Source organism: Opisthocomus hoazin, chromosome 18, assembly GCF_030867145.1.
Source record: "Opisthocomus hoazin isolate bOpiHoa1 chromosome 18, bOpiHoa1.hap1, whole genome shotgun sequence".
NCBI classification, from domain to species: Eukaryota; Metazoa; Chordata; class Aves; order Opisthocomiformes; family Opisthocomidae; genus Opisthocomus; species Opisthocomus hoazin.
The window spans coordinates 469,865-497,862 of record NC_134431.1 but is presented as its reverse complement, the minus strand read 5'-3'; the positions used below and the strand labels follow the sequence as shown (position 1 = coordinate 497,862).

Here is a 27,998-nt window from a genome sequence, read left to right as displayed (position 1 = left end):
CTGAATTTATTGGACTCTGCTAAATTATTATTTTTACCTCAATAAAACATCTTGCTGCTTCTCTCTTGATTGAGGTGCACTCCACTGTTTTGTGACACAGGAGAATGTCACAGGTGCAGCACCCATCTGTTATTCCCTTCCACCACAGCCCTCCCAAACCTACCTGCAACTCAACTACTAGCCCGCTGCTACATGGGCAAAACACATTTCCACCTGAAAACCGTATAGCAGTTACCTATTTTCCTCTATGTAGTTTGCACTGTACAGCTGACAGCACTTGTCCTAATTCACCTGCTCTTACGAACTGTTCAGGAGGCTACACCTTAAGGTCTCCACACTGGTGGAAGGGGCATCCTGGCTTCACGCTTGTCTCCTGGCATGGAAGCCTCATACACACACTTCCAGATGCTGCTGTGCTGTGCTCGTTGGAGCAGCTTCCTACCCACACCACTCACATCTTGTGAGAGGTTAAGCAGAGGGATGGGCCAGCGGCCCCTCTCTCATCAACACTGCCAAGTGCTCTGCAGCAGCCCTGGGAGGCTCTTTGTTGAAACAGGAACAAAAATTCGGGTCAGATCACACATCCTAGGTCCTAACATAGCACATACATTAGGATTTGGGAATCAAATGTACAAGCTCCTCACTAAAACAATACCCAACACAAAACACCACAGTTTACCAATTAAGAATATTTATATACAAGATCTGGAAAACAATCATTTCCATACTCCAGGAACAGTTAAGATCTATATTCTCATCAAACTACAGCACCTGCATTTCAACACCACGTGAGGAAAAAAAGACCAAAATTATTTTATTGAATAAGCATTAATTGAAACAAAGACTTTACTAAGACTTAACCAACAAAAACCTATTTATTTATTCCAAACACCAAGATACAGAAGATTTCAAGTTTTGCAAATATTGCTCCAAAGCAAAATTCTATATACAGCGCCCTCGGTTCTAATAGTGCATAAACACAAATATACTCATGTATCCACAGTGCAATGTTTGCTCATTTCATGAAGGCTCCACGTTGCATTCACTTACCAGTGATTTAAAGAAATAAAAAAGTGACCTGCCAGACTGAACAGTTGGTCCAGACTAAGAAACAACAATGTGGAAACTTGCAAAAAGGGACAAAAATGAATCCAGGTAGAGCACAATAAAGAATCTTTCCTGAACATGAGAAATGCTACTCTATTTTAAATAAATATTTTCAGTCTTTATCTGCAAGGGCTTCCCTAGCTCTGCTAAAAGAAAACAAGTCTCCAGTATTCGTCATTTGATTCATCCATAGGAACCACCTTTTCTTTTGAATCTTAAGTACTGCCCTGAGCAAAAATAAACTGGCAAAGTAAAAACATACAATGGACACACACAAAGCAACTCCTTGGGAAGGAGAAGTTCCACTCTGCAGTGAAAGGTCTGCTCAGGAACTTAACCGCTTTCACACCCTCGGGCTGTAAGCTCAGCTGACTTGCTGACAAGGCAGCCAGGCTCTTCTCCAGACGCCCGGTCTGAGTGCTGGCTTTACAGATTCCCACCTCTCTGGTCCATCTCACCTGAAAAACCCGAACACCTTCACAGCTGTCTGGGGGGCTCCTCCTGATGCCGTCCTGCTTGTCTGGTTACGGCCGCCTGTCCTGCAGCTACAGAGCACGCAGCAATTCCAGTGTCACTAACAGGAATGAGACACGGTATAAGCACTGCTCGCACTTTCAGAGAACCAAGTGATTCTTAAATATCACGTAAGCTTTATTCCAACTGCGTTACAGAAAAATAAGTTTATTTTTCTGCTGTACAGATGTTGTATTCACTATATACCACCTAGTACTATAAAACTGTGAGACAAATTATTCCCTGAAATGAGTCTTGGCACAACAGCCTTGGTTACTACCTAGAGCAGCCCAATTACTTTGTTTTCTGAAGGAAATAAAATATTCACTGTGTGGATACCGTTAACCCCTACAACAATATTGGGTATTTCAAGTTTACGTTATTCTTTGCAGTATACAAACATTACAGCTTTATATCCAAAATCAGTAATTTGTAGAGTTATGGGCCTTTCAATTAATTACAACTGTGCTTACACTTTACCCTTTGGTGGTACCATCACTCCCAATAAAACCAAGGTACCAAACCCAGCTTCTTAAGGACACCCTCTCACTGCAAAAACAGCTTACCATCTTCCACAGCGAGCTTAACTCCGCAACGTTTGGGAAGGAAAACGAAAGTCACAGCCATTGTTTATGGAACTCTGATCTGCAGCTGAAAGACTTTTAATGTCTCAAATACTTACAACACACCAATGTCTCAAAAGGTACTGTATAATGTGACTTGAACATAAGCAGCATTTTCACCTTGCTCTCACAAAGTAATACAAACCAGAAAAGTAGAACTTAAGGTATAAAAAGGGACTTTGTGAACATACATCGTTTAGGCTAACAACCCACCTGCTGTCTGCAAGGACAGCACCTCATGCATAGATCTTGAGGCTTTATTTACACAAATATAAAATAAACTGATTCCCCAAACCACACATTCATAGAGTAAGTCTTTACAGTGAACACGTTCAGAGTCTTGAAAAAACCCTACAGTTCAAAATATAACCGGAATGGCAATTATTAACAAATGGGTAGAAAACTACGTAAGGTCCATTACAGACCTGGCGGAAGCCTGGAACTCCCAGCGCATCTCCAGTCTTTCCAGGGCAGCGTTTCCTCCTGCCCCAACACGGGCACCCCACCAGCACGCCTTGGGGAGGCACAGTACAGCCGTATTCAAGAGCTCAAGAACGCACACAAACACAACGTTAACGGGTGTCCCCAGTACCAAGTCATGTGATAGTGACAGGATAAATATGGAAAACAACCATTTATTCTGAAAATAAGTGCAATCCACCTGTGACCTTCTGCTACATTATTTAACATAATAGAAGTGGGGTTTAGGCCGCTGTTACTTGCAAACCTCCACATAACAGTTTATAGTTAAGAGCTGGACATTCATACTTACTAAGTCTGAAAACTGTTATAACATTTCCTAATGATTAAATACTGTGTGCTATTATGCATAAACCAGAAGGAATAAAACATGACACAAGCCACTTAAACTATGCAAAGTTATTTACAACCTCTGTCAACTGAACATTTTTGGCTCTTAGAACTCTGTTCTTCAGTGGCACGATTTTTAGTCAATTTAATTATGAAAAAGTCTACCGTTTCAATGAGTAACTTGTAAGGAGTGGAAATTTAAGTATAATTTATCAACCAACACCCAACCTCTGAAGACAACAGTATGGCCTCTTCCATATCGTTTTAATTGCCTAATAAACCCAAAATAACGATGAGATAAAATAACCTTTTTGCTGTTCTTTGAACAGCACTTCCTCACAAGTCCCTGAAGTCAGTCTGCATCACATGCAACCAGCATGCTAATTTCACTGAAACACACAGAGCTGTTCACATCAGACACTCCAACTTTGCGCTCAGCAACAGCCTCCCACAGCTTCCAGTCTCACGTCGAACAGCAAAGTGCTATCTGTTGCACTTTGCCTAGGTCCGTTATAAGCTGCTTTATACAATGTTTGAGTTGGGGGAGTCGAGCTAGTGGTTCTGGTGGTTCCAGCTCTCCTGTATAATCCAGCCAGCTCTCCAAAACTGCAAAGGAAAACAACACTGTTACTACTCCAGTTCTCGGCAAATAGAACACCTTCAGTCACAAAACAGGAATTCAATAAATCAGCTGCGAACCTTGAGAGCGCAGCAGGCAATATTTTAACACGTGGTATTTGAGAAATCAGAAGGCCAGGCTCCTCACACTAATCTTTGCATAAAAAAAAGTAGATGTTCTTAGGAGAAAGCAGGGAATGAAAACTCAGGGCTAGATACTGTGAAATCTGGTGCTAAGCTTCCTCTGATCTGTATCAACTCCAGAGCAAGGACACTGTGGTACAGGACGTTTACACCATCAGGATACACATCAGCATTAAATGCAACTACACAGTATTTTCACTGGAGATCCTAAAAGGATGGGACTATGCTGTTGAAAGAAGTTTGTCCTCAACGCAGAACACAACTGGCCAAGACAGAAGGAACTGAGTAACAGAAAATGGGGATGAAATGCAAAAGCACAGACAGCCGACTACTGCACAAAGAAAACGAATCCCTGCTCTAAAGCTTCTCACTGGGAAACGAGAACCAGACATACTACTGACAAAAGACAACCTCATACGACCACGAGGAAGGCAGTCACCCTGAACTACGATGAGTTCGGGGGACAGGACACTATCGTGGAAGGAGACTGAAACCCTGAAGACAGACTACATCTGCCAAGAGAAGCTGCAGAGGCCACTGCCACTAACTAGATCACCGGCTAGTTTAACCTAAGAGCAAGTTCTGTTGAAGAACTAGTGGGCATTACCCAACTACCAACGGATCCAGCCTCGAAATAAGAGAATTCCTCAGAGGATCAATGCTCTGAGCCGCCCTCCAGCTCAGCAGCAGATACAAAAAGCCTAAGTTTTGTGAACAAGAGCTTCTTCATTTATGAAATAGGCGTTGTGATCACAGGCCTGACTGATCTTCATTACCTGAAATATTCCTTTAGTTGTTCAACTCTTCAGTACCTTACTGAACTACAAAAAGAGGACTCTACTTTGGCAAAGGTTAGATTCCCAACACTCTCGCAGGAAGAGTTCCTGCTGTAACCACTATACAACCGATGGTCAGACTTAATGTTATGTTAAGAAAAAGAACTATCCTGGATGATTTAATGTAACACAAAGGGTTTAGAAGTTTTCCATTACTAAGAAAACAAATTTCAAGAAACATTTAAGTAAAGAATTTGGAAGAGATAGGAAAAGGTAAGAGCCTTGTGCACCACAGAGGCCACCTAGAATAGGCTGAAACAGCAAAGAGACATGGAAGATATTCTACTACACTGGGCAAGTTCTTAGAGGTGATCTAACTAGAACTCTTTCTACAAAATTCTGCTCACTTTTAATTTGATCTTGGTTTTAAAATCAGCCACTCCCCCAACAGCAGCAGCCAGTCCATCTTCTATTCATAAATGCAGTAAATCTGACAAAGCAATTCTAATCTCTTCGTAGGTCCACAGAAGTAAAATTCAAGTTGATGTGTTTTGAACAGGTAGTTCAGTCAAATATAGCCAATTTTTGAAATAGAAAAATGTTACTTACCATCTAGCTCCTTCTCAATGCAATCCATTCTGTGTATGACTTCATCTTGCAGAGACTCCACGTGAGCTAACAGATTCAGCTGCCACTGCAGCTGCGAGTTCACAACTGCTTCTTTGTCTTTTTCCAGCAATTTCATTTCAATAGCTTCCTCTGGAGAGACTTTCTTAGAGACAGACTCTCTTACCTAGCAGAAATACATACATTAATATTTATTACACTGAAACAGAATTGGTGAGCCAGACTGTCTGGGTCCTTACAGTTACCCAAGCTAATAACTCAACTAACATTGGGCTGGTAGAGGACAGAGACACACAGGGAAGGCATTGTACACAAGTATCAGGACAGTTTGGTCAAGAGGATCTAAATACAGATAGGCTTTTACAGGTATTTTGCTAAGCTCTGTTCTTTGCACTGCACGAGCATCTGGTTTTCAGAAGGTAACATATACACACACAGCGAGCTCCCTGCCAGCCCCAGCTGGAAGCTACTGCACTGCCGCCGTGCGCCCTGCGGAAGGGTAACGCCACTTGTAACACGACAGAAACCAGCTACAGAGCAAATGACCTTGCTGTATGTCTCCCAGAAAGGCACGTACTTCAGTTCTTCAGCCTTTCAAGAGCCTTTGTCTAAAGCCTGTCGTATTTCAGCAGAATGATGGAAAAAGTAGGGGAGTAGAGTGAACGCTGCTGATAGTGTGGTCAAGTTTTACAGATGGTGGTAATGTTTTTTTTTTCCCCCAATGCTTTGATGGAAGTTTTAGTAGAATTGATATTAGATTTGTTCAGGAAAAAAATCCTTTCTCACTGCAATCTCAACTGATTCGACAGAGAAATTAAAAAACAAAAATTACAGCTTACGTATGCATGAAATATAAGAAACAATCTTTTAAGCTAAAAATTGGAGGTCAGTATTTCCCAGAGGCTTTCTGACATTTGTCAGGCCATCTTTCACATGATTTGGTACTACCTAATCAAAGCAAAATTTTTTCCATTGGGGTGTAGAAAAAAAGGCCTCCGATAGACCTGACAGAGCAGAAAACGAGAACCAAGAGCTCAGAAGATAAAACTAGAGTGCTCCAGAAGGAAGAAGACACAGGACCATCCAATGGTGATCAGCCTGAAATGTCAGTTCAGGCTCCTACCTCGCCCCCCGAAATGCTGCCTGAAGGACCTGGAATCAATTTAGTTCATGTAACTATTAAAAGAAACATGGGAACAGGTTGGAAATAACTAAAAGCTGCAACACCAGTGCATGTGGTAGTACGGTACGTGCTTTTCCTGTTCTCTATCCTGTTGCTAGTGTTTATTTTTACGTTTAACACGTACAGAAGGAGGAAGCATCTAACTGCCAGCAGACCATAACGCACGTTCCACAGACTGTGCAGGTGACCCAAGGTCCAGGAGTCCTTCCTCAACCTATATATTTTTTATGATTATTTGAAACAGAAGAGTTGATCATGTCTACTATTTTAGTTCGTACTGGCAACTTAACAGTATAGGAAAGAACTAAACACTAATAAACTAATGAAACATTACTAAAAAGAGCTGAGTTTTCCACTTTGCCAGGCAAACACATCCTCTATGCAGAGAGGGTTATTTTAATATAAATACCTTAGAGTAATTGTGTTTGGATTCATTTTCCATCTTACATATTTCTCGGTCCAGATTCCAGCCAAATCTCTCGGACAGGCCATCATCCCCGTTTTCCCTTATTCTATTTACTCCATCATCCACGGCTGAACCTCTTGTTTCCACAACCAATCTCTGCTCTATCGCAGGGTAGTAGGCCCGCGGCTTCTGGTAACAGTGTTCACTTGTAATGTAAGATTCCTCCACAGAAGGCATGGCTGAGGGTTTCTCAACTGTCCCATTCCAAGTTCTATAACTTGCCGCCTCCTCTTGGCAACAGTTTTCCTCAATGTGAATGATGTGTTTTGTATGAATCTTTTCATCCACCGTAATGTGCTTCCATGGATGGCACCAAAGCTTTAGGTCAGGATGTTCTTTATTTCTGTTCAAACATTAAAAAAAAAAAAGTAAAACACTCATCAAATTTAAACTTCAAAGTAACTGAGCAAACTACCCTATTATGTAAAGAAATTAAGTAAGAATATTTGAACTACTACACGCTTTAGTCATTGTAATCACTAAAAAAACACCCAAATATTCTGAAATAATATAATTTCACTGACCTCAATTGTGCACCCTCCTACAGTGTTCTGTTAGATTCACTATTTTAATTTCTCTAACATGGTATATAAGCCAAGTGTTGGCATTACGAAAAAAATCGAGGAACAAGTTTCAAATAGATACACACAACTTTTCACTGCTGTTGCCCTTGAAGAAGCATTTTGCTTCGATACTTGCAATTTATTAACAGTACAATCTCATTTTCACTGGGGTATTTTTAGTAGTATTTTAAACAGGTAAGTTGAGTATATTGATGCTAAACTAAGATATTAACAATTTGAAACACCAGTAAAATAAAAAGACCCCCTCAAACAACTCAGTATCAAACTTTAGCCCGTAGTTCCCCAAAATAAACATCAATCCACTGATCTTTTCTAACCCTCTAATAAAAACAACAATTAGGTACTTGCAGAGGGGGTGGGGGAGTGGTGCAGAACTTCTTTATTATTTCCCTCAAAACTTAAACTTCCCTTTAAACCCCACGATGCTGAGCAAACTCTGCTGCCTGGTACTCTGCTGCCTGGTACACCAACATGCCATCGTCCCCCTACCTGCTTCTTACAAAACCTCTTCTTTTAATTGTTTGCAAATTGACTAATAGGTTGCTTCTTCCAGCAGCAGGGACAGCTACAGGTATCAGACACTCCCACAGATATAACAAACAAACAAAGAAAGAAATCAGAGTGAGCACTGTAACTGATGCTGCTCTCCCACGTCTCTGTCAGGCATTAAACCAGCAGTGAGAAGGAGAGCAGAGCAGAACCAGCGTGCTCACCTCCAACGGGCAGGCAGCTGAGCTGCCGCTACAAGAACATGGGAAAAGCCAGTCCTGCCCCTAAGGAACCTGCGCTCAGCTGCCCGGGAAGGAAGGGGCCTGCCCCAAACCCCACTCTGTGCCTCCCGCCAAAGGCAGATGGAATTATGCCATTAAGCTCACCCAGCTGCTCGTCAAACCACTCCACAAAACAAGACTATTGTACTTCCAAAGCCACTGCTTTCTAACCCATTCTACAGTAATTCAGGCTTCTTCAGTGTCTGTCAGAGGAAACCACAGCTCGCGCAGCTGCCAGGGGCTTGCTCAGCCGCTTCACACAAGTGCTCCTGCCTCGAGGGGCTGCACGGCGATACCCCTGGTGAGCAGCCCCGCCTAGGAAAGTGATAGCCAAGTATTCACTTACCGGAGCTTTCTCCTCCAGCTCCACCGATACCCTACACCTAAAGGCACTACTCTGCTCAACAAAGAGCAAAGGGTAACTTTACAGCAGACGGAAAACTGAAAGATGAAGCACCAGCTACATAAGGATGAAAAAAATTTGAACACTTAATACTTGAACAACCTTAACTATTACCTTCTGCAGGCTGACTCCCTCCCACTGCACCGAAGCTGTCAACATCACCTCTGACCTTTTGCCATCTCCTTGAAATAGAGCAACACCCTACTAACAATTCCGGGCAGCTGTCAAGTCATCCCCCCTCCCCGAGGTGGTAGATCTGCATCAACAATATAATCATTCCTCGAGTTCAGCAATTTTAAAAATCCTTTGATTTATGTAATGATAAAGAAAACAGAGGCTACAGCTTTTAACAAGATGGCCCTAACAAGACCACACCTCATCTTTAATTAAAGCAGGTCATCACACCGACTTCAGAACAGGAGAGCAAAGGAACAAAGTCTGTGACAGGCATCACACACTTGCCCAGTGCTCCATAACTTCATGCTATGCAAATCCCAGTTCACCCTACAACTGGAAAGTCACAATCTAAAGCCTTGCTATTTAAGGAAAGGCTTAAGGGGTGGTCTTACAGTACTTATGTTCCACCCTCTCCAAAGAGGAACGAGATTACTTACAGATCTGACTACAGGACACCATACTGGACAGAACTGCTACTCCTGTGCTTTACTCTTCATTCCATTGTTTAAGCATTTCAGGTACTGCCAGTGCCCCCACTGCACCACCACAGACTAAACTGGAAAGCAAAGCTTCTAGTGTTTCCAGCGTTCTTAGAACTTTTTCTCTTCAGATAGCTGCTGCTGTGCAATTTATCAACTAACAAATTATAAATATGGAATTCAATGCATTTAAAACTGCTGGATTTCAGATAGAAAATATTATTTCTGTCATCAGAACCCAAGGATGACTTTAAACAGGAAAGGATGCAGAAAACTTGATTTCTACAGTCATCACAGAATATTTTATTTCTTCATATACATAACTGTAATAATCTTTGCATGGAAATGAATTGCTACAGGTAGCTGAAGGTGCAGCTGCTCTCCCACTACAACAGAGCAATACTTTATGCCAAACAAAAAGATTTCATTTCTGCTGGAGAAGTTATGATTTAGAATTACTGGAATGGAGAAGGCAAGTGTTATAAGAATGCTGCCATAGGTTATACACCTATCCTCTTCTTGCTACTTAAACCAATTTAGGTGCTTTAGGAGAAGCTGTTGTTACTTGTTTTCTCCCTCTCTCCTTCATACTTTCCCAACCCTTCTATACACAGTCAATTTACACTACCCAATACACTTAAATAGCTTTTAAACAGCTAAGTCCTTTTCCAAGATCACATCAGCAATTCAAACTATGTTGTTATATAACCACAAAGAAGCACAAAAGTTAAGTCTCAGTTTCTGGTTATTCTTCTACTGTTTGAAATCTTATTCACGTTAAGAACATGCCAACTAATACTTAAATACTGCTTACTGTAATATGCTCATCTTCAGCTGCAGTCCATGCAGTACTTCTATCACTCTCTGTACATCGCCAAGAAGCTGGTGAGTGGCTACTATCTTCTTGGCATTCTGGTGGGAATAATTTTCTTCCAAAAATGCTAAGCCGTGCATGTGACCATTACTTAACCACTCCTTCTCATACCAGTACTTTAAGCTGGACCTCTGACCTAAAGCAATAGTAACGAGTGTGTTAAAATGAAGCATTAACTATGACATGTTAACATTATTTGCAGTAGTTCCAATTATCTCAAAGTCTTACAACAGCTTATTTTTCTTATTAACAGTACCAATAAAGATCCTACAGCAGCACACAAAACCCTGAAGACATCAACAACTTGTGAAGTGGGAAGTGAGATGATAACCTCAGTCAAAACCTCTGTCCAACTGTAAAAGCATTCAGACTCCAAATTCCACCAAAGGACATCCACAGCGTGTAACTGCAGCTGATGCACAGAGAAAAGTGTATTTTTAGCAAGGTATCACACTGTCTAGTAACTATGGCTATAACTAAAGCTAGTTGGAATACAGCTCTGCAGACAGAAAAATGCAGCAAAAGGCAGTGAACTTCCCTTCTCCAGTGGTCTTGTTTTTAAATATCACACATGTATTAGTAGTCATTCAAAAGTAAATTTTAAAGCAATCAATGATGAGGTTCTGATGGAGAACTTGCTTAAGTCAAGCTAAAATTAGCATTATTAATAGCCTTAGAGGTTGGAATATCAACAACAGCTGAAACAAAATTATATTAAACTTGACAAATGCACCAGTAAAAGTAACTTAAGAAGCCAAGCACAATGGTATTAGCAGGAAAGACTGGAACTCAAGATGCTTCCTCAGTTGCAAAAATAAAAAAATCGCCAAAAAGCCACAGCACAGCAAAAGCCCCCCCGCTCCCCGTGAAAGGTGGTGTTACACCAGCGGCGCTCAGCAGCCAGCTCGGCGCCCGGAGAAACGCCGGCCCACACACAGCCCGGCAGCGAACCCACACAATCAGGTAACATTGGAGCACGTACTCAGAACGACAGCCACGAGTCTCCAATATAAGCAAGTTATATTGACTAGAAGTTTCAGCAGTTAAGAAGCTAAAAACAAAAGAAAACACCCCAGAGCTCCTAGGCAGCAGAGTAAGAGCAGGGGCGGCATTACAAGCGTACCGATTAACTGCGGCACAGCGAGGCAAGCCAGCCCCCTGGCATCCATACCGAGAAGCCAGCAGCACGCGGCCACAGGTATTTTATATGCTGCTGGATGGCAGAATGGTTTCTGTGTCATGCCTGATATGAACATCTGTGAACATAAAGGACACTTCCAAACTTAAATTCAATAGCAATGCTTTGTCCCAGTGAAGCAGTAAAAGCCACCAAGGGTGCTCGTAAGCACCCTCAGCCCTAGGCTGCGAGGGCAATACTCAGTGTTTTGAGGCAAGACCTCCAAAACTCTCAAACAGAAACGAACACAGGGAAAAACAAATTTTCAAGGCTCTAACAGCTCAACTTTTCAGGCAGATACACAGGATCAAGCAAGAGATCTTCTAGGTAGGGCCAGACCCACTTTGGACACATTCCCGACATACTTGTATTAACCCCTAAGCATTTATTTTTGTATTAGAGAAGCTGCTATTTATGTCAGAAAACGAAGTTCAGTCCACAAGAACAATGAGTTTTAGAACTCCATGGTCACTTCACAACACTGAGATGATGCAGCTGAAGCCCGTCCATGGCATTGCTTGCGTAGCTGTGTACTCAAGAGACAAACAACGCTCAGTTTCTAGCAGCATTAAGCTTAAGAGAAGACGCAAGACAATACCCAACAACGTACGCTCTCTGTGGCTTAAATGAATCTGCACATCATAAGCATCTTGATAATATTTAAGCAAGGGTAAACATTATTAAATCTCTTAAAAATCCCACTTGATTAAAAAGACTGTCTAAAATGACAGCTGGTACAGTTTTTAGGCATAGGGACACTATGCTTGCTGCTATTTCCAATGGTACGAACGGTGCTGTTACAAGTCCCAGCACTAAACCAGGGAAAGCTCCTGAAGAAGTCTGCTGAGTGGCCATGCCCAGCTTTACAAGGACTTCTTGGCAGATTCATGAAGCCTGTTTAGCTCACTTCAAGCCAACAGCAGATTCGCTGAAATTGAGAAGCCACTTTTGCAGTCAGAAAGTTGGGTACGTTATCCTTTTCCACGACAGAGGTAAAAATTTAGGTGTGTGTCCCCCCAAAATCTAAGTTCCAGGATCTTCCAGGCAGTAGTTAAAAGCGATTAAGATAATGAAGCAAATGAAGTGTTAGTTTTAAGCATTCTGATAGAGTTTCTTACTAAACAAATAGTTCAAGCATGATGGCAACAACTTCAGTTCGCATATGCACTTCTGTTGAGTTTAAAACGAACTGAAATTGACACAAATCAAAGTAAAATATCTTGAAAACAGAGGGTTAAAATCCTGAATGAAAGACACTGTTAAAGAAACCACTTCAATAAATGTTAAACTACTTTACTACTTAGGTAACTGAATGTAAGCATGGCATGTCTTCCTTGCTATGAGTACGAACAACATTTAGCATACAAACTACGCAAATCAATGAGTTAAGCCATCAAAGACTTGCTAGTTTTAAACAGTCAAAAAAAGCAGAGGTCACAATCCAATTAAGTATATAAACCAAAAAAGTTCTTGTGATTAGGCAGAGATCCCATTTTTTCATAGTTTATGAACACGGGTTCAAGCTCGAACCTCAGCCATTTGCCCATTCAGCAAGGCTTCATAATTCATGGAGTAGCAATGGAGCTTTATAATTCATGGAGCAGACAAGATCCACGCAATTGTATTTTTATCTGCTGCATAAAATGGACTAAGACATTTTCAAAAGCATAGTTTGGAGTAGAGAACATCTTGCTTAATCAGCTCTAACTGCTTTACCCAAGAAATTTGTATTTATGCACATGGATTGCAAGCGCCCTTCCGTAACAACAGGGCTGCTTCTCCTCCTGCTGACTGGTTTCGAAGGGTGCGTAACCCCGGTCTTGCTGGAGGAAAGCTGCACTCACAGCCTGTAAGATGTGCCCACGGGGAGTCTGTGCTTACGTGTGCTGAGCACTTCTAAATTCATCTTCCACAGCCAGACAGTACGTATGGTATGTATGTGAGAGATGGTCATCACAGTTAAAACATGAATTTCCATTCCTGTCCAGCTGTAATTCCACAATATTGACTTGTGTACATTCACATAAATTAAACTTTCTGTATCTATAACTGCACTCAATTACCTACGACGACAGACACAGCTAGGGGAGCAAAAAAAAGTTTAATCTTTGCAATATATATATAAACTAATAAAGTTACTACATACATAAGAAGGCTCTGTAACCTTAAATTTCTGTACCTGGAGGATCTTGGCAAACATAGCAGGTATATTTCTCAGGTACATTATCTTCCAGTAAACCCATACAGACGCCATGCTGCCAGCACAGACATTCTTCACACTGTTCAAAGTCAAGAAGTGCACATCAACAGAAACGAAGCCTACAGAGGCTCAGTAAGATTACCTCAATTAAGAGACACATCATCTACATATTTTAAGACAAAAAGGTGTATTAATACCACCCCACCCCCCCCCCCCCCCCCCCCCGCAGCTACAACAAATACATTCAAGAATCAGACTATAATAAAATGTGAACCCTTCCCACACATTTTTCACATGGATTTCTACAGAACGACAACAATCATGAAGTGGAAGCTGAGATCCTGAAAGGTGCAAAGATGTTCCCTTGGGGGATGAAAATCTTCCACAAGATGCACGCCCACATAATCATGACAGAACACAGTATGCAATCATGCTTTCTTTAGCAAAATACATCAAGCTTTCCGAATTCAAAGTTTTCGTCCTCAAACAGTACATCACACTAAATTATAAAACCCAACAGATATTTATGTCTATAGGACCAGCTGATATTATGCTTTACTGGTATTTGTCTAACATTTTAATTATTTCAAAGCAGCTCTACTAATATAAAGCGCAGATGCAGTTGTATGAGCTTTTAAAACTTCTGACATCCTTCCAAGTGTGAGCAATCGCATTGGCAAAGACTGAATACAATGTGGCCCTATTTTTTGAGTGTAGTCATGCTATTTAAAATGCAATCACTGTACTTCAAGCCACACAGTTTTAGAGCAGGAAAAACTATATCTGCATGTTCTGTTTCAGTCACTTCTCCCCCTCGCCCCTCCCTTTACCAAGCAGACAAAACTTCCAACTGCAGCCTAAAGACCACCGGAACAGGGGACAAAACCCCACATGAGAATATGAAGTCAGTTTTGATTTGAAACTGTGCTGGCAGCTCCGAAATACTATTTTCACAAGCAGTGACACAATAGATTGCAACCTTTATTTCTCGGAGCACAAGGCAAAAGCTGAATGCAGAGATCTTGGCAATACTGGGAAAGGTTTTCAAACTGAGCTGAAGACAAACCCAAACAGCAACTGCAAGCCATCTTGGACACTGCTCTTCACTGATCTACAGAGACACCAGCCCGATAAACATCCCATCTGTGTAGAACACCACTTACACCACTTTAATTAATGCTGCTCTTCTCTGCTGCTTTTTCTCAAGCTAGGGGAGACAGAAAAGGACCACCAGATTTTTAAATCCATCGTTGTATTAAACTAGTGGTCTAGGTCTGGAGGAAATGGAAGCGCTGGGAATGGAGAATGTAAAAGGTAAAAGAGAAACAGGTTTCTGAAAGAGGGAGCTAACAATGTTTTGCCTTACAAAATGGGTAAACAGTCCTAAAGCAATAAGGAGATGTTTTCAAAAAAGGCTGAGAGACCATCCTCCTTTCACAAAGATGCTTACTAGGAGCCAGAAAAAGGTGTCCTAAAAGGAAGAAAACATCTGCTAAAACAGACTGCTAAAAATAAGCAGGGAGCTCCTGGACCTAGTTACACTTGCGTCGCGCCATACAGCACAGAGCTACACTCAGCGATCCTTCCAGGCCCAGAACTCTCATGAAGCATCCCAACTTCTTTTATTTTACTCCAATGGTATTCAAACACCCACCCCATCAGGGCACAGGTCCTTCCCTTTAGCTGTGCGTTCTACTTCACAGCTGGGCTGGTCAGGACAGGCAGTTGCTCGGGACACAGGCTACGCAGAAGCGACCCCCTGCCCAGGCAGTAGTAGGGAGATTCAAAGCAAGCCAAATGAGAGATTTTGAAGAGGAAAAACATGCAGAGTTGTGCAGTAATATATAAATCAAAGTTCAGCTGTGAAAGAAATTACCAAACACAATGGACACGTATTTGAAGCAGCTTTTCATCTATCAGAACAGAAATACCCCAAGTGCCCTCACATCCATCACCTCTAAGGCCACCAAATCCAGCCCCAGAATTCTCTACTTCACACACAAATTCACCAATGTTTCGGTATAAAAATCAGGAGGGACAATGACATTTTGTCTGGGCTCTCCTGGGCCCAAACCGCACCCTGCAGAGGGGGAAGGTCCTGTGCCTTCAGCAGTAACACACGGCAATGCTAAGCTACTACTTCACGCAGGCTCAATAAATGAAATCCAGGAACCTCCTTGCAAAGTCATAGAGACTGGGATGAAACAACATCAGACAATGATATGTTATTTTATAGACTTTTTTTCAGTTTTAATTTCCACTAACTGATCTAGGTACTTAACTTTAAACGCAAAATCACATTTCTGTATCCTGGTGTAATAAACAGTACTCTTTATGCACATACTGCTTGAGACATTTTAAGGCACGTTCAAGATAAAGGAAGAGGTTTTTTTGCAAAGTCTCTAAGCTAAATTTTTTGAGGGTTTTATTATTAGAGACCTAAATGGAACAAACTCTCAGTTTAACTGTGTAAGAGTTTCATTAAACTTTAACGGTCCCTGACCTTTCAGGAAAAATAAAGGTGCTGCTTGTTTTTAAAATTAACATTTTTTCCTCATTATTTCTAAATTTGGTACAGGCATGGAAATGGGCACAGTTCAAAGAGAAACTGACTTGCCATCCTCCCTCGTGTAAGCAGGCACCGTACACGTATCCCGGGAGGAATGAACCTCCAGTCACACACACGGAGAAGCTGCCCTGGCTCCTAATTCCAATACCAAGCCAAGGCAGACTGGCACACAGGCAGGTGCTCAAGCAAGTACCCCAAGTGCCAGGGTATTTCAGTCAGATCTCAGGGAAATAAGCAGGGACAGACTAAACACCCCCATGGAGACAAGTGCAAAGCATGACAACATTCTTCTGAAAACCCATACACTGCGCAAAACTACCTGTCTCCAGGAAGAGAGGGCAAGTCTAAATGCAAGTTCTTTGAGGTGGACACTTCCAAATTTGAGTTTCCAAGTGTCAAGTCCAAGTAGGAAATAGGGAATAAATCTTTCCTCTCTATAAAGTTATGAAAGCTACACAGGATTCTCACTCTGTGAAGTCAAAGGAAAGCGTCAATCTCAGCACTACACATCTGAAAAGCTGAAAATAGCTCCCCCTTGTCATAATTCCATAGTTGTATAACACAGCATCTTTGCTATGTATTAATGCTCTGTACTTGAAGAGCTAACTGAGCCATTTCTACACCAGCAACAGAAGAGCAGACTGTTCACAACGTCTTCCCAAAAACCACAGGCTGACAGAAAGCTGTGAGGAGCACAGCATTTGGTACCTTAAGCAAACCATCTGCCTATCCCTAACCCCAAAATCTTGTTACCTCCTTGCTTCCTAATTCCTATTGCTTCAATCCCCATAACGAATGCAGCTACACACCACACTGTCGACATGCATCTCTTTTCCAGAGAGAACAACCTGCTCTCCTGCACAATTCTCTGACAACACAGTTAAAGTGTTTATAACTTTGCAATATATTCAAAAAGACCCCAAGCTAGTTCAACCTAGAAAACTGCTCTCAGGAGCAGCCCACAAAACCTCCCATGAGGGCTATCCATAGACTACTTCCTAAGCTAGCTGCCAGCTCTCTGCGTTCTGCAGTCACAGACCAGTGTTGAGCCCACACGTGCCAGAAAATTCTACTCCAGATGACCCCTTTGTGTTTCCCACCAAGCCACCTCTGCGGCAGGCAGCCAGCCCCTTTCTCCCCAGCTGTCCAGACTCCTTTTCCCCTGTCCTCTCAGACACTATTTATCTCCTTTTGACCACTGCCTATCACTGCACCTTGTCCTGTGTTGTGAGGATCCACCACTAATACAGAGGCGTTGATAAAATGATCTCAGCACTAAGATAAAGTGTCATACCTTCCAGAACAAATCTCCATAAAATAGTATGGAAGGACAAAGAAAACTACCCAGTGAAGTTAGCTGTTAAACTCAACCACTGGGGGTAAAAATCAAACCTAGCTGTGTTAGCTGGCTCTATTAAAAATTTTTAAAATTGGGCTGTTGATGTTCGGAGAAGAATTCTTCACGCTACAATTTAAACAGTGCGCCTCCTCTTCTCCTGAACAGGTTTCTGCCTCCATTTAAGCAGTAAGTCCACCAAAAAAAATCATCAGAGGCTGTGAGGTACGTATAGATCAACCTCTGCCTTTCCTCCTAGTTCCAAGCAGCAAAAAAAACCCAAACGATGCTTCACAGTGACATGCCTGCAACTACCCCACTAAGGGGTCCCATAACTAGGATTCGAACCTCGCAGCAAGCAGCAGCAGAACGCCTGGGAAAGGGAGTTCAAAAGCTGCAGATGGGGGTGAGCTTCGTGTGCCAGAAAAATATTTCTGAAGGCAGCGTCATGCCACATCCTTTCACAAATAAAACTCCCTTCTCAAAAGAATGCGGTAATTACCTCAAAATTTGCAATGAGCACAGCTGCCAAGCTATACTACTGTCACTTTGAACTGAGGTCCCACAACAAGCAAAACATTATCTAAATAGGAAGGGTGGGAGCCTCCTAAAAAAAAAAAACAAACCAAAACAACAAACCCTAATTTCTGCAGAAGGGCAGCTATGAAAAGCTCATGATCTAGGTTCAAGAGCATCAAACACTGAAGTCCCTACATTCGCTTCCTCTAAGTTGCAGGGGCAATTTCCATAGGGTACCACACTGCTCACGTAAGAAGCACTGGCAAAATGAACTAGAGCAAAACATGCTGAAGAAGTTCTTCATTTAATATGCTTGACTTCACTGTCTGAAATTAACAGGAACTCGGTGGAATGGCTCAGAGCAGCGATGGGGGCAACGGTTTCCTGGTAATTCACAAACATCTCAGGAAGTAAAAGCAAAGAGCCAGGGCAGTTCCAGGGAGGGTTTTATCAACAGTTTTAAACAGGAGAGAAAATAGACACTGCTCTGGCTGAAAACAGTTTTCTGTAAAGTTCATTTGAAAAGAGTAGATATACGGAGAATGGACAGATGGTCTTATTCAAATTAAGAACTCTGAATCTAAAAAGTACAGAAGCAGCTGTGGAATGGAGGAATGCAGCTCTGCTGCAAAACAGGGTGAAGAAAAGAGAGCACGACTTGAGTCTTCTATCTAGAGGATGGTATGTTTAAGTCAAGCTTCTTGCCAGGGCAGAGAAGTGGAAGGGTACCACCATCTCATGGCAATGTTCTGAACATGCTCAGAATTGGAGGGAAGCAAAAAACAACAGCTAAAAAGGCCCTGATTTTAAATATGTATTCTCTAAACCTAGGAAGTGTTCGAATTTTTAGAAAAACGCAAATCCCCAAGTGGCAAGCCAACCATTAATGGCTTGTAAAGAACTGCCCCTCATCCCCAGTTTCCTTTGATTAAAGAAAACAAACTGGAGATTTCTGACAAACTGTATCAAAAAGCAAAGTTTTCCACCTATCATAGCAGCTGTTCACCCTGACAGGTTATCTTCAACGATTTCACGATTTCAGAGAACAGTAGTTTATTTCATGTACAGAACATACCTGTATTTCTACAATAGCTTTTCCACTGACACCTTCCACTGCATTCCCCCTCCACTTCATACCTGAATCATGAAGTCATTTTCTTCTTTTACTTCACAAACACACCGAACAATCTCAAAATCACTTTCTTCAACTTCTTCATCAGGGTTCATGGTTACATCAACATCCTGACTGCCGTCGTCATCGCTCCAAAGCAAGCTATCCATAGACGATTCACTCAGGGTGTCATCCTCTGTACAAAAAGCAGCTGGATGAAGTCTCCAGTATTTACAAAAAGGCCAAACAACTCTCAAGATCTATCCCGAGTATGCAGACACACATTTCTAAAAGCAAGAGTTCACGGTGTAATTTAAGGAACATCACAACATCACTACATTATGTAGTAACCTTCAATGAACAGCAAGTTTACTGAAGGTTATTACATAATGAAATTTTATATTCTCCTTAATAGCTCCTTCAAAATATTCCAACTTAACAGCTTCTGTCATTAAAATCATACTCTCAACATACAGCGCCTTGAACCAAAGGCACAAAGTCTCCTTAGACACACAAGTATAATAAACAAAACCAGATTTCTAAACTCAAGTACAATTCACACTAGTTTCTGCAATTTGTATAGAATTCTGCCTTGGTACTTCATGTGCAGAGCTCCCAAAGAGTGACAGGAGGATTCTATCTTATGAGCCATTCCATCTCACAAAGTAACATCTCCACTACAGAAGCATTCAGAGTCCAACACAGAATTTAATCCTGCTTTAGAAACGATTATTTTCACTTGGACTCCTGTTGAGGACACATTTATCAAGTCAGAGGCAGTGCACTGCCCAAGGTATTCTTTCAGAATGCTCCCGTGCTACCTGAAGCATTACCGAATCTCTGCGGATCGAATACAACTGCCAAGAAAATCCTCACTGAACAACACGCTAAACTGAGATGCTCACCTCACCTCACCAATGGCCTCAAGCTGCATCAGGGGAGGTTCAGATTGGATATTAGGAAAAAATTTGCTACTGAAAATGTGGTCAGGCCTTGGCCCAGGCTGCCCAGGGCAGGGGGGGAGTCCCCATCCCTGGAAGGGTTCAGACACCGTGGGGATGTGGCACTTGGGGACGTGGTTTAGCAGGCGTGGGGGTGTTGGGGTGACGGTTGGACCTGACGATCTTAGAGGGCTTTTCCAACCTTAACGATTCCATCATTCTAATATTAATGCAATGTCTACGCCTTCCTTGGGGACAGGATGAGAGGGTCAGAGGGAGAAGATAAGGATTGTAATTATTTGGGAAATACTCTAATGAGCTGGAGGAGAGTGGAAGGTAAAAACTTTAGTCACTCTTAGCTGGACTGTGGTCTCTCTCACCTATACGGGGTAGAACTACTTTGATCATTTAGCCCCCATAAGATGACTGTCAAAACAGAAGAACTGGTCTGTGGTATAAACTAGATCTTTTGGAGAAACATCTGTTCTCAAATTTAAGGGGCTAAGAAGCCAATGTATTATTTTCATGCTTAAAAGTTTTATCCCACCTCTGAGATACAACACTCTTTCCTGAAGTACTCTGGAAGCAACAGGTTAAGCACACTGCACTTCCACTCTGCACAGGTTTTACTACTGCTTACACCAGATCTTATTTATATAAGCACTGCTTTTATGGTTAGTATGACTTCTGCAGATGCAAAAAGCAGCAAAATATTTGTGAAAAGGATGAAATAAAACCATTTCCAATACTCTTCACCTCTTTCAATGTCTATGAACTGATCAAAGGAAGCCTGAGCAACTGATGGCCAAGGTACTAAACTGTGAGGACATTCTACAGTTGATACGCTCCAAAAACGCAACAGAACAGACTTGTAGAACATATTTCTAGACATCGTCACCATCTGCGCTTCAGGAGTTTTTAAAGTGTCCTCTTTTTCCTATATAATGGAATTATATAGGAATTTCCTTCAAATTTGTGAGCTTTAAGAACAACAGAAAGAAGAAAACATCTTCCTTTTTTGTTGTACTGGCTTGTGACAGTAAATAGCAAGATGGATCAAGATATTAAAAATTATGAAAGCTGGAACACAGCAGCCACGTTTTTATGAGCTCTGTTTATGAAGTACTATGAAGACACTAATAAACAGTTACTCAAGAGTTTCTCATCATTATGAAGTTTAGACACTCCTTATAACCACCTATCACACTGTATCCATACAACTACACATAACTACATCCAGTGGTGTGTCTCACTCGCCACACGTACTGTATAACACTTGCACAGCACCTGTTTAACTCTGAAGAGTTATTACTTCAAGGAAACCTTAGTAAATATGAAAAAATTTAATTACCGAAGTCTGATTACAGCGTTAATAAGGTACTGTAAAAAAGTGCAAAATGAGGGCAACAGTCTTAAAGTTTCTGTGAAGGTAAAGTCAAAGCAAAAGCAGCAACACCAAGCTCCTGGGAGTGGAAACACCCAGCCCCGCGTAAGAACAGCCAGGCGGACATTACGAGTACACCAGTCTTTGTGTACATTCGTGCAGCTCACACCGTTACTGGTAACGAAAGGCAGAACCAGCAAACCAGGAGAGTCATCTTACCATTTGTTTGTGATTTTCCTCGGTGCTGTCCCGAATCAGAGCAGTGTAGCAGTGTGCCTGGCTGGGCAGATGAGTTATCTGAAGAAACACATTTTGTGACAACTGATTTTTCAGGAGAAAACTCCTGCGAAACATCTGTGTTTTCTTCACTGCCAGAGTAGTCTGTAAAATTATGAGGAGTGTTATTATTAGAAAACGATGGTCAAGAGAAGTTGACAGAAGAATAAACAGCACCACGTATGTCCATGGCAGGCACGTATAATTCACCGAGAGAGTGTCCAATATGCTAGGACTCCAGGACCCCACTCTGCTGATCTGCAAGCTTTCTAGAGGCAAGAAAATTATTGTCTGAACCAGAAAATCTTATGCAGCTCCGTCATCCTTCACTGCTGACATGAGAAAGGCTGAAAAGACTGATTAAAGCTAACTATTCTTCGGGGTGAGTACGTCTACGAACGCTGCTGTATTGCAGGCACTTCTACACACGCACTGTTCATTAGCTGGAGACCTCTCCCTCACACCCCACTGTTATGGGCTACACACATTCCCTAATCTCACATGCAGCAAAGCGGACAGAAGGCATCTCCTCTCTTGTTTTCCAAGCGTATTTATGGAATAGGATGCACTGGGGGCAAAAGAAAAGCCCCGATTAGGAACACTTGGAGAAAACACCGAGAGCAGTTCCTCTGTGCAGTCGCCCTTCGTCCCGCCCTGGACGGTGAACAAACCGAGGCGCTCCGCAGCTACCACCAGTACCCTCCAGTCAGTTCCCTGGCAAAAACCTTCAGAGTTCCAGGACTGAGGTACTGCAAGGGCAAGATCAAAAAAAGGTAAGCAGCATTTTAAATCGCAAGGGTGGATGGACAAGCAGTTTGCGGGTACTATTTGTGCAACTGTTGCAGAAGTTCACAAAATACGCTTTGCATATTATCATTATACTTCACAAAATACGCTTTGCATATTATCATTATACTTGAGGGCACCACAGAATCAGGGACTCACTGAAATAATTTGTTTCAGTACAATTCTGAGTCAGACTGCCTGTGGTTCATTTTTCCCCTCTACTGTCTCATGACAACTTGCCCTACTTCTTCACGGCAGCAAACAAAAAGATACCGTATTTTTCTTCCCATATCAGGAACTCCTCCACAAGAAGCTCTAGTTTAACAAATTATGCACACCAGATTGAGATGTGGGCTGTATTAATAATCCTAGACATCCATCAATGGCAGAGAAACTTCCCATGCCGGATCTACAAACATTTCACTCAAGAAATCTTTCAGAATCAACTGTGATCTTGAGAAGTGAAGAACCCAATCACCAGTAACACCTGGCCTACGTATGAAGTTCCAAGTGTCAAGTGGCCCGAGGAAAGCATTCCCAAGCCTCTGCAGGGGCAATCAGCAACGACAACACGTTCCTACTACAACCCTGTTAACGCAGGAGGAACAGCATGTTGTGAGACATGACGGAAAGACACTGCATGAGCACAGACTTTAAATCAAGCTTTTACTTCATCTCCCCAGGAGAGGAGAGGTTTATCCTTCTTTAGGAAAAAAAATCAGGATGAGACAGGTTTAATACAGCTCAGCATGGGATTTCAGAGACTGTGACAAAGCGAAGACTTAAGTAGTAACACGGTTAATGCCAGAAAAAGAGGACCCATCAACATTTCCAAACTCCATCATTCATACAGGACCCCCAAAACTAACTCTCAGAACATCTGGTACATGGGGTACTCCGTAACAGACCAAGGGGATCTGCACCCTCTTCAACTGTGTAAAACTTGCATACAAGGACACCGGCTCATGGAAAAACAGACTTAAAGACTGACAAATCCATTTTTGAGTTAGATTTATTCTGTGCCATTACAAGCCCTACTATAAGCCATCATCCAGCATTACTGACGCACCTCAACCATAATCTTGCCAATCACAATTTAATATTAACCACTTAATAAAATTAGAACTAACAGATTAATGAAGACAGCAGTCTGATCTGCAATGCCCACTCTTAAAGAGCATGGAACTGGGTAAAAGGCAGAACAAAATAACGAAGCCGTTTTTCCCCTACAGAAGAAAAATAGAGCTTTACCCGGCTTAGGTCTCTTTTTCTTTTTTTTCTTTTTCTTTGACTTGGACCTTCCATAGTTTTTGGATTTTCTTTCTTTGTTCTTCTCATGTTCTTTAGCAGCTGAAATTAGACAACATTCCAGTTTAATTTTTAAGATACACCCACACCTAGTCTACTTATTAATTTTCTTAAAGACCTCCACAGTTTCTTTGGACAATCAGGGCCAGCTCACTGCAAAAAACAACAAGAAAATTTATTTGTAAGAATTCCCAGCTCTCATAATTTGAATGGTCTGGTTTAAGTTCTAGTTTGATTGTCCCACAACAAAACGACAACACCACATGGGAGAAGTCAACTGTACACTGGTGCCTATTTACTACTTATGTGCTTCAGAGATTATTAAAAAAGAAAACACTGGGTGATTTGCTCTATCAATTTTCTAAATGTCTGAACATTTCAGTAGCGCTGTGACTGAAGGCTGACAAGAACAAAATCCCAACACCCCAAGCTCCAGTACAGCTCCTCGGTCAAATATTTTGTTTTCACTGAAAATGGAGTAACAAGTGGTTCAGGTGGCTTTAACTGCCATTCTCTCACCATCTGTTCGCCATCCTGTTTTTATGGGAACAAAAAAACCACCATCATTTTTCAATGATTGGGTGATATCTTTCAGTCAATTCCATCCTCCAAGGCTGCCTCCAGAGCACTTGCCGTGAAATCTAACCCTGCTGCAAGGTCGTGTGCACAAACCATCGCTTTCCGTATCCCAGCACTTGTTTACAACTCCTTGTCTTTCAGATCTAGGTCTCTGCAGCAGAATTCCTAGATACTTATACAGTTCCTTAAGTAAATTATCCTGACTCAGCTGAGACTATAGGTAAAACGATAAAAATCTATTTTGGAAGGATGCCTCCCACCTCAAAGGCTCTCAGAGTGCTTAGCTGATTGAGCCACTCGCCATCCCATTTAGAAACCTACTTCAATTTCTGATCACTGATATCAGAATAAGCAGCTAAAGATGCTCTATACTCTACAAAGTCTTCTACACAAAACATTTAGTAACCCTAGCTGGCCTGTAACCACTTGCAAAGCAAGAGGGCAATACCAGTGCACTACGTTAACCTCTTCCCTACAGGCTGACAGTGAACTCCCCAATTCACAGCCAAAGGCTACGCATTTCTGGTACCAACAGCTCGCTCTGCGAAACTGGAAATCCCAGCCACATTTCACCAGCTGTAAGGAGCACGCAGGAGACATCTCATTAGCTCCGTCTCATGAGAGCCTTCGGCTCCGCAGCTCCCCGACCTCTTAGTCCCTGAGCATCTCGTGCTACTTTGCCACTTGCGTCCCTCTTCTGGCCTGTCATTAGTGACGGCTGCTGAAACCGTGCATCGCCAGCAGCCACATCAGCTGCTGGCACTGGTGGCAGCCTGCCACAGCAATTACGTGTCCTTCACAGGGAACATGACCAGCAGCACAAAAGACAAACTTCACCCTCCTTCCATCACCATTTGTTGAGAGGGATAAAAGAACAACAGAAAAAGACATTCATACTTCAGTCTCAGCACAGAGCTTCCAACTTCCTTTTCGCTTTCCTTTGTTCTCATCTCCTAGCCCTCCAGTGGTCAGGATCCTCTGGGGACCATTCTCTTCTCCCTGCTCATACACAGGGATGCAAGTAAGTTCTGCCATTTTATTCTTCCATAAGGGCAAAGAGCGAGTAACCAAGGTCCACATAAGTAGGAAAATTTTGAATCTTTTCACTCAGGAATTGAAATTTGCATGGTCAGATTGTCTGATCTGAAGATATCCAAGAGCTCAGAGTATGCTACTTTAAATATGACAAAAAAATTGTCACTTTGTTCCACACTTTTTCCCCTTGAGTTGCTAGTATGTCTTTAAAAAAATCTAAAAAAGTCCAAATATTTGCAAATTTCTGTGTACAGCTATCTTCTCAGCTGCACAACTTAATGATTTTTTTTCCCTATAAAAACCTGCAAAGAATGAGTATTATAAAAGGGACCTTCCAAAAACCCTGTACTGAAGAATCTTTTTGTCTCAAGTTGTTTCTTGCAAGCGCTCTGAAGTCTAACGAATTCTCACTGAAGCATCCTCATAGATTCATGTGATCAAAGTGAAATGGAAACTGTCTTCTATAATCTGACAAATTCATCACACAACCACCACATTTTTAATAACGATTTTTGGCAAAAACTTAAGAAGACCTAAGCCCTCTCATTTTCCCCAAGGAGCATGACGAGCACTCTGTCACATCCCCCACCACCACTCCAAGGGTTTATTCTAACCACTGTCTGCCACACTCTCCGATGAGAAGCGTCCCACCCAGCCAGCCCCATGAAGAGACACCAGTGGATCCATCCAGGCCCTCCTGCAAGGGAAGGCAGTGAAGGATGCCCAAGAGTAAACAGAGGTGGTAAGTACTGACCGACTGCTATGACCAATAGAACAAACCAGTGACGGACAAGTAAGGCGACCTTCTCAAGACCACCCCAGAACAAAGATGACCTGTTACAGCTGGAACAGTCTCAGCACGGAATTTTTTGTATTTTCCTCACCACAAATTCTCACTCCATATCTGAAGGAAAGTGGTGATGTAGTAAACCAGGAAATATGCTGGAAATTATTTACATATTATTGATGTATATATAAAAATATATTTAAAGATATGCTATTTTTATGTGTGTGTCTGAGTACACACAAACCCCGTTCCCTGTATGGCTGTTACCCACCTATATCATAGCAGATTCCAGTACAAACAGTTTACACTATACCACTGAACAGTCGAAGTCGTGAAGTTGTTCAGAGACGTTTAGTAGCAAGGGATGTTGACTACCAGAAGTAGTCACATGCTATTGAAAAAAATGACAAAAGAACAAACTAGGTTGTTCTGCTACCCACCCGCCCGCCCCCCTTTTTTTTTCCTGTATTAAGTTTACGTATCTCAACAAGTTCATAAAATATTTAATGCTTTGGACAACCAAAAGTTCAACTGAATCAAGACACATGTATCAAACAAGCAAAAAGCAAGCAAGAATCTTTTCATGCCTTTAAATACTTTAGTACTTTTCACATCTTAAAAATATTACACATTGACTGGGAAGATTACACCCCAATGTGTATAACAAGGAAACGTATAAAATTCCCTATATTGATTCTTCATTTGAAACTACTGCAAAGAAACAGTGAAAAACACACCACACTTTATACTGTATATTCATAAAAAAGGAAACTCTCTAAAAAGAAGGTATACAGAATACGTTGTCAAAATTATCAGTTCCTTACAATGCTTAAAACTTTCCCAAGACTTCTCCAAGTTTAACTTTTTCATGCTAAACTAAGAAGGCGTACCATTTTCAACTCTTTGTTTTTCTTGAGGCTTCCGCAGCGATCTCGCTACGTGGCTCTTGGTTTGTTCTCTAACAGAATGTCGGTGACTATTTAATGCACTTACAGGAGTTGAAGTTCTTCTCTTTTCTATTTTTTCATCTCTATATGGGGTACTCCTTAGGGCTATGTGTAGAGGAGCATCTACAAAGAGAATAAATACGAAGTCCAAGCTTTAAATACTTTCAACACGTCAGTCTACTTTCCCAACAGCAGCTCTGGTAGTCCATGTGCAGCACTCCTGATCAGACACACTGCTCAACTCACAGTCCCAGCAACCCGACTGCGGAACAGCTTTTGAACAGAAGCTGACTTAAAGGCTAGAGACTGTAATGCTTTAGTAGTTTGGATTGGGTTTTTTTTCCCCCCTAAAAAGAAACAGTGGATGCAAATGCGTTCCCCAAAGCGTTTTTCTTCCAGAAATACTGCAGCTTTGAAGAAAGACAGAAAGAGAAACAGTTCAGTTTGGCAGAGATGTTGTGGGTCAGGTAATTTTTATTCTTAGTTTCTTTACGAGAAAAGGGGCCCTGTTTGTTTCGTTGCTCTACAACCACAGCCTGTCCTCAAAAGTGTGCTTCTTAATGAGGCATCTAGAAGTGACATAGAGAAGCTCTGCACATTTAAGAAATCAGTTTTTAAATACATACCACTGAAACAGTGTTTACAGTGAGTGTCAAATGCAAGAATTCAGGATCACTACCTAAATTCACAAAAATTATGATACAGACACGGCTTCATCTGAGATTAAGTCAAATAGTTCTCATCTTCCTAACTACAGCTAGCAACTCCCACTGAAAGACTCCTGGACATAGAAAAAGGCAAGCAAAGGTGATAAAAGCTAAGGCTGCGTGGCACATAGGCCAGCCAGACTATACAAGACAAATACACTGCCATTTTGGAGTACGACATC

At 41.8% G+C, this 27,998-nt stretch overlaps 1 protein-coding gene across 5 annotated transcripts in view; it reads right to left on the bottom strand.

Moving 5' to 3' along the window:
- Positions 1-2,858: 2,858 nt before the first annotated feature.
- The window catches only part of PHF20 (PHD finger protein 20), a 72,560-nt gene continuing 47,420 nt past the window's right edge, over positions 2,859-27,998 (bottom strand). For 4 of the 5 annotated variants that reach the window (XM_075438935.1, XM_075438934.1, XM_075438933.1 and 1 more), the window contains 9 exons: positions 27,053-27,232; positions 23,705-23,803; positions 21,611-21,772; positions 19,093-19,262; positions 13,511-13,610; positions 10,095-10,290; positions 6,811-7,210; positions 5,201-5,384; positions 2,859-3,659 (listed from right to left, as the gene is read on the bottom strand). In XM_075438935.1, coding sequence (XP_075295050.1) covers positions 3,517-3,659; positions 5,201-5,384; positions 6,811-7,210; positions 10,095-10,290; positions 13,511-13,610; positions 19,093-19,262; positions 21,611-21,772; positions 23,705-23,803; positions 27,053-27,232 — 1,634 coding nt within the window. In that variant the 3' untranslated portion in view covers positions 2,859-3,516. The remainder of the gene's footprint in view (positions 3,660-5,200; positions 5,385-6,810; positions 7,211-10,094; positions 10,291-13,510; positions 13,611-19,092; positions 19,263-21,610; positions 21,773-23,704; positions 23,804-27,052; positions 27,233-27,998) is intronic. The other variant, XM_075438937.1, reaches the window with a different exon arrangement.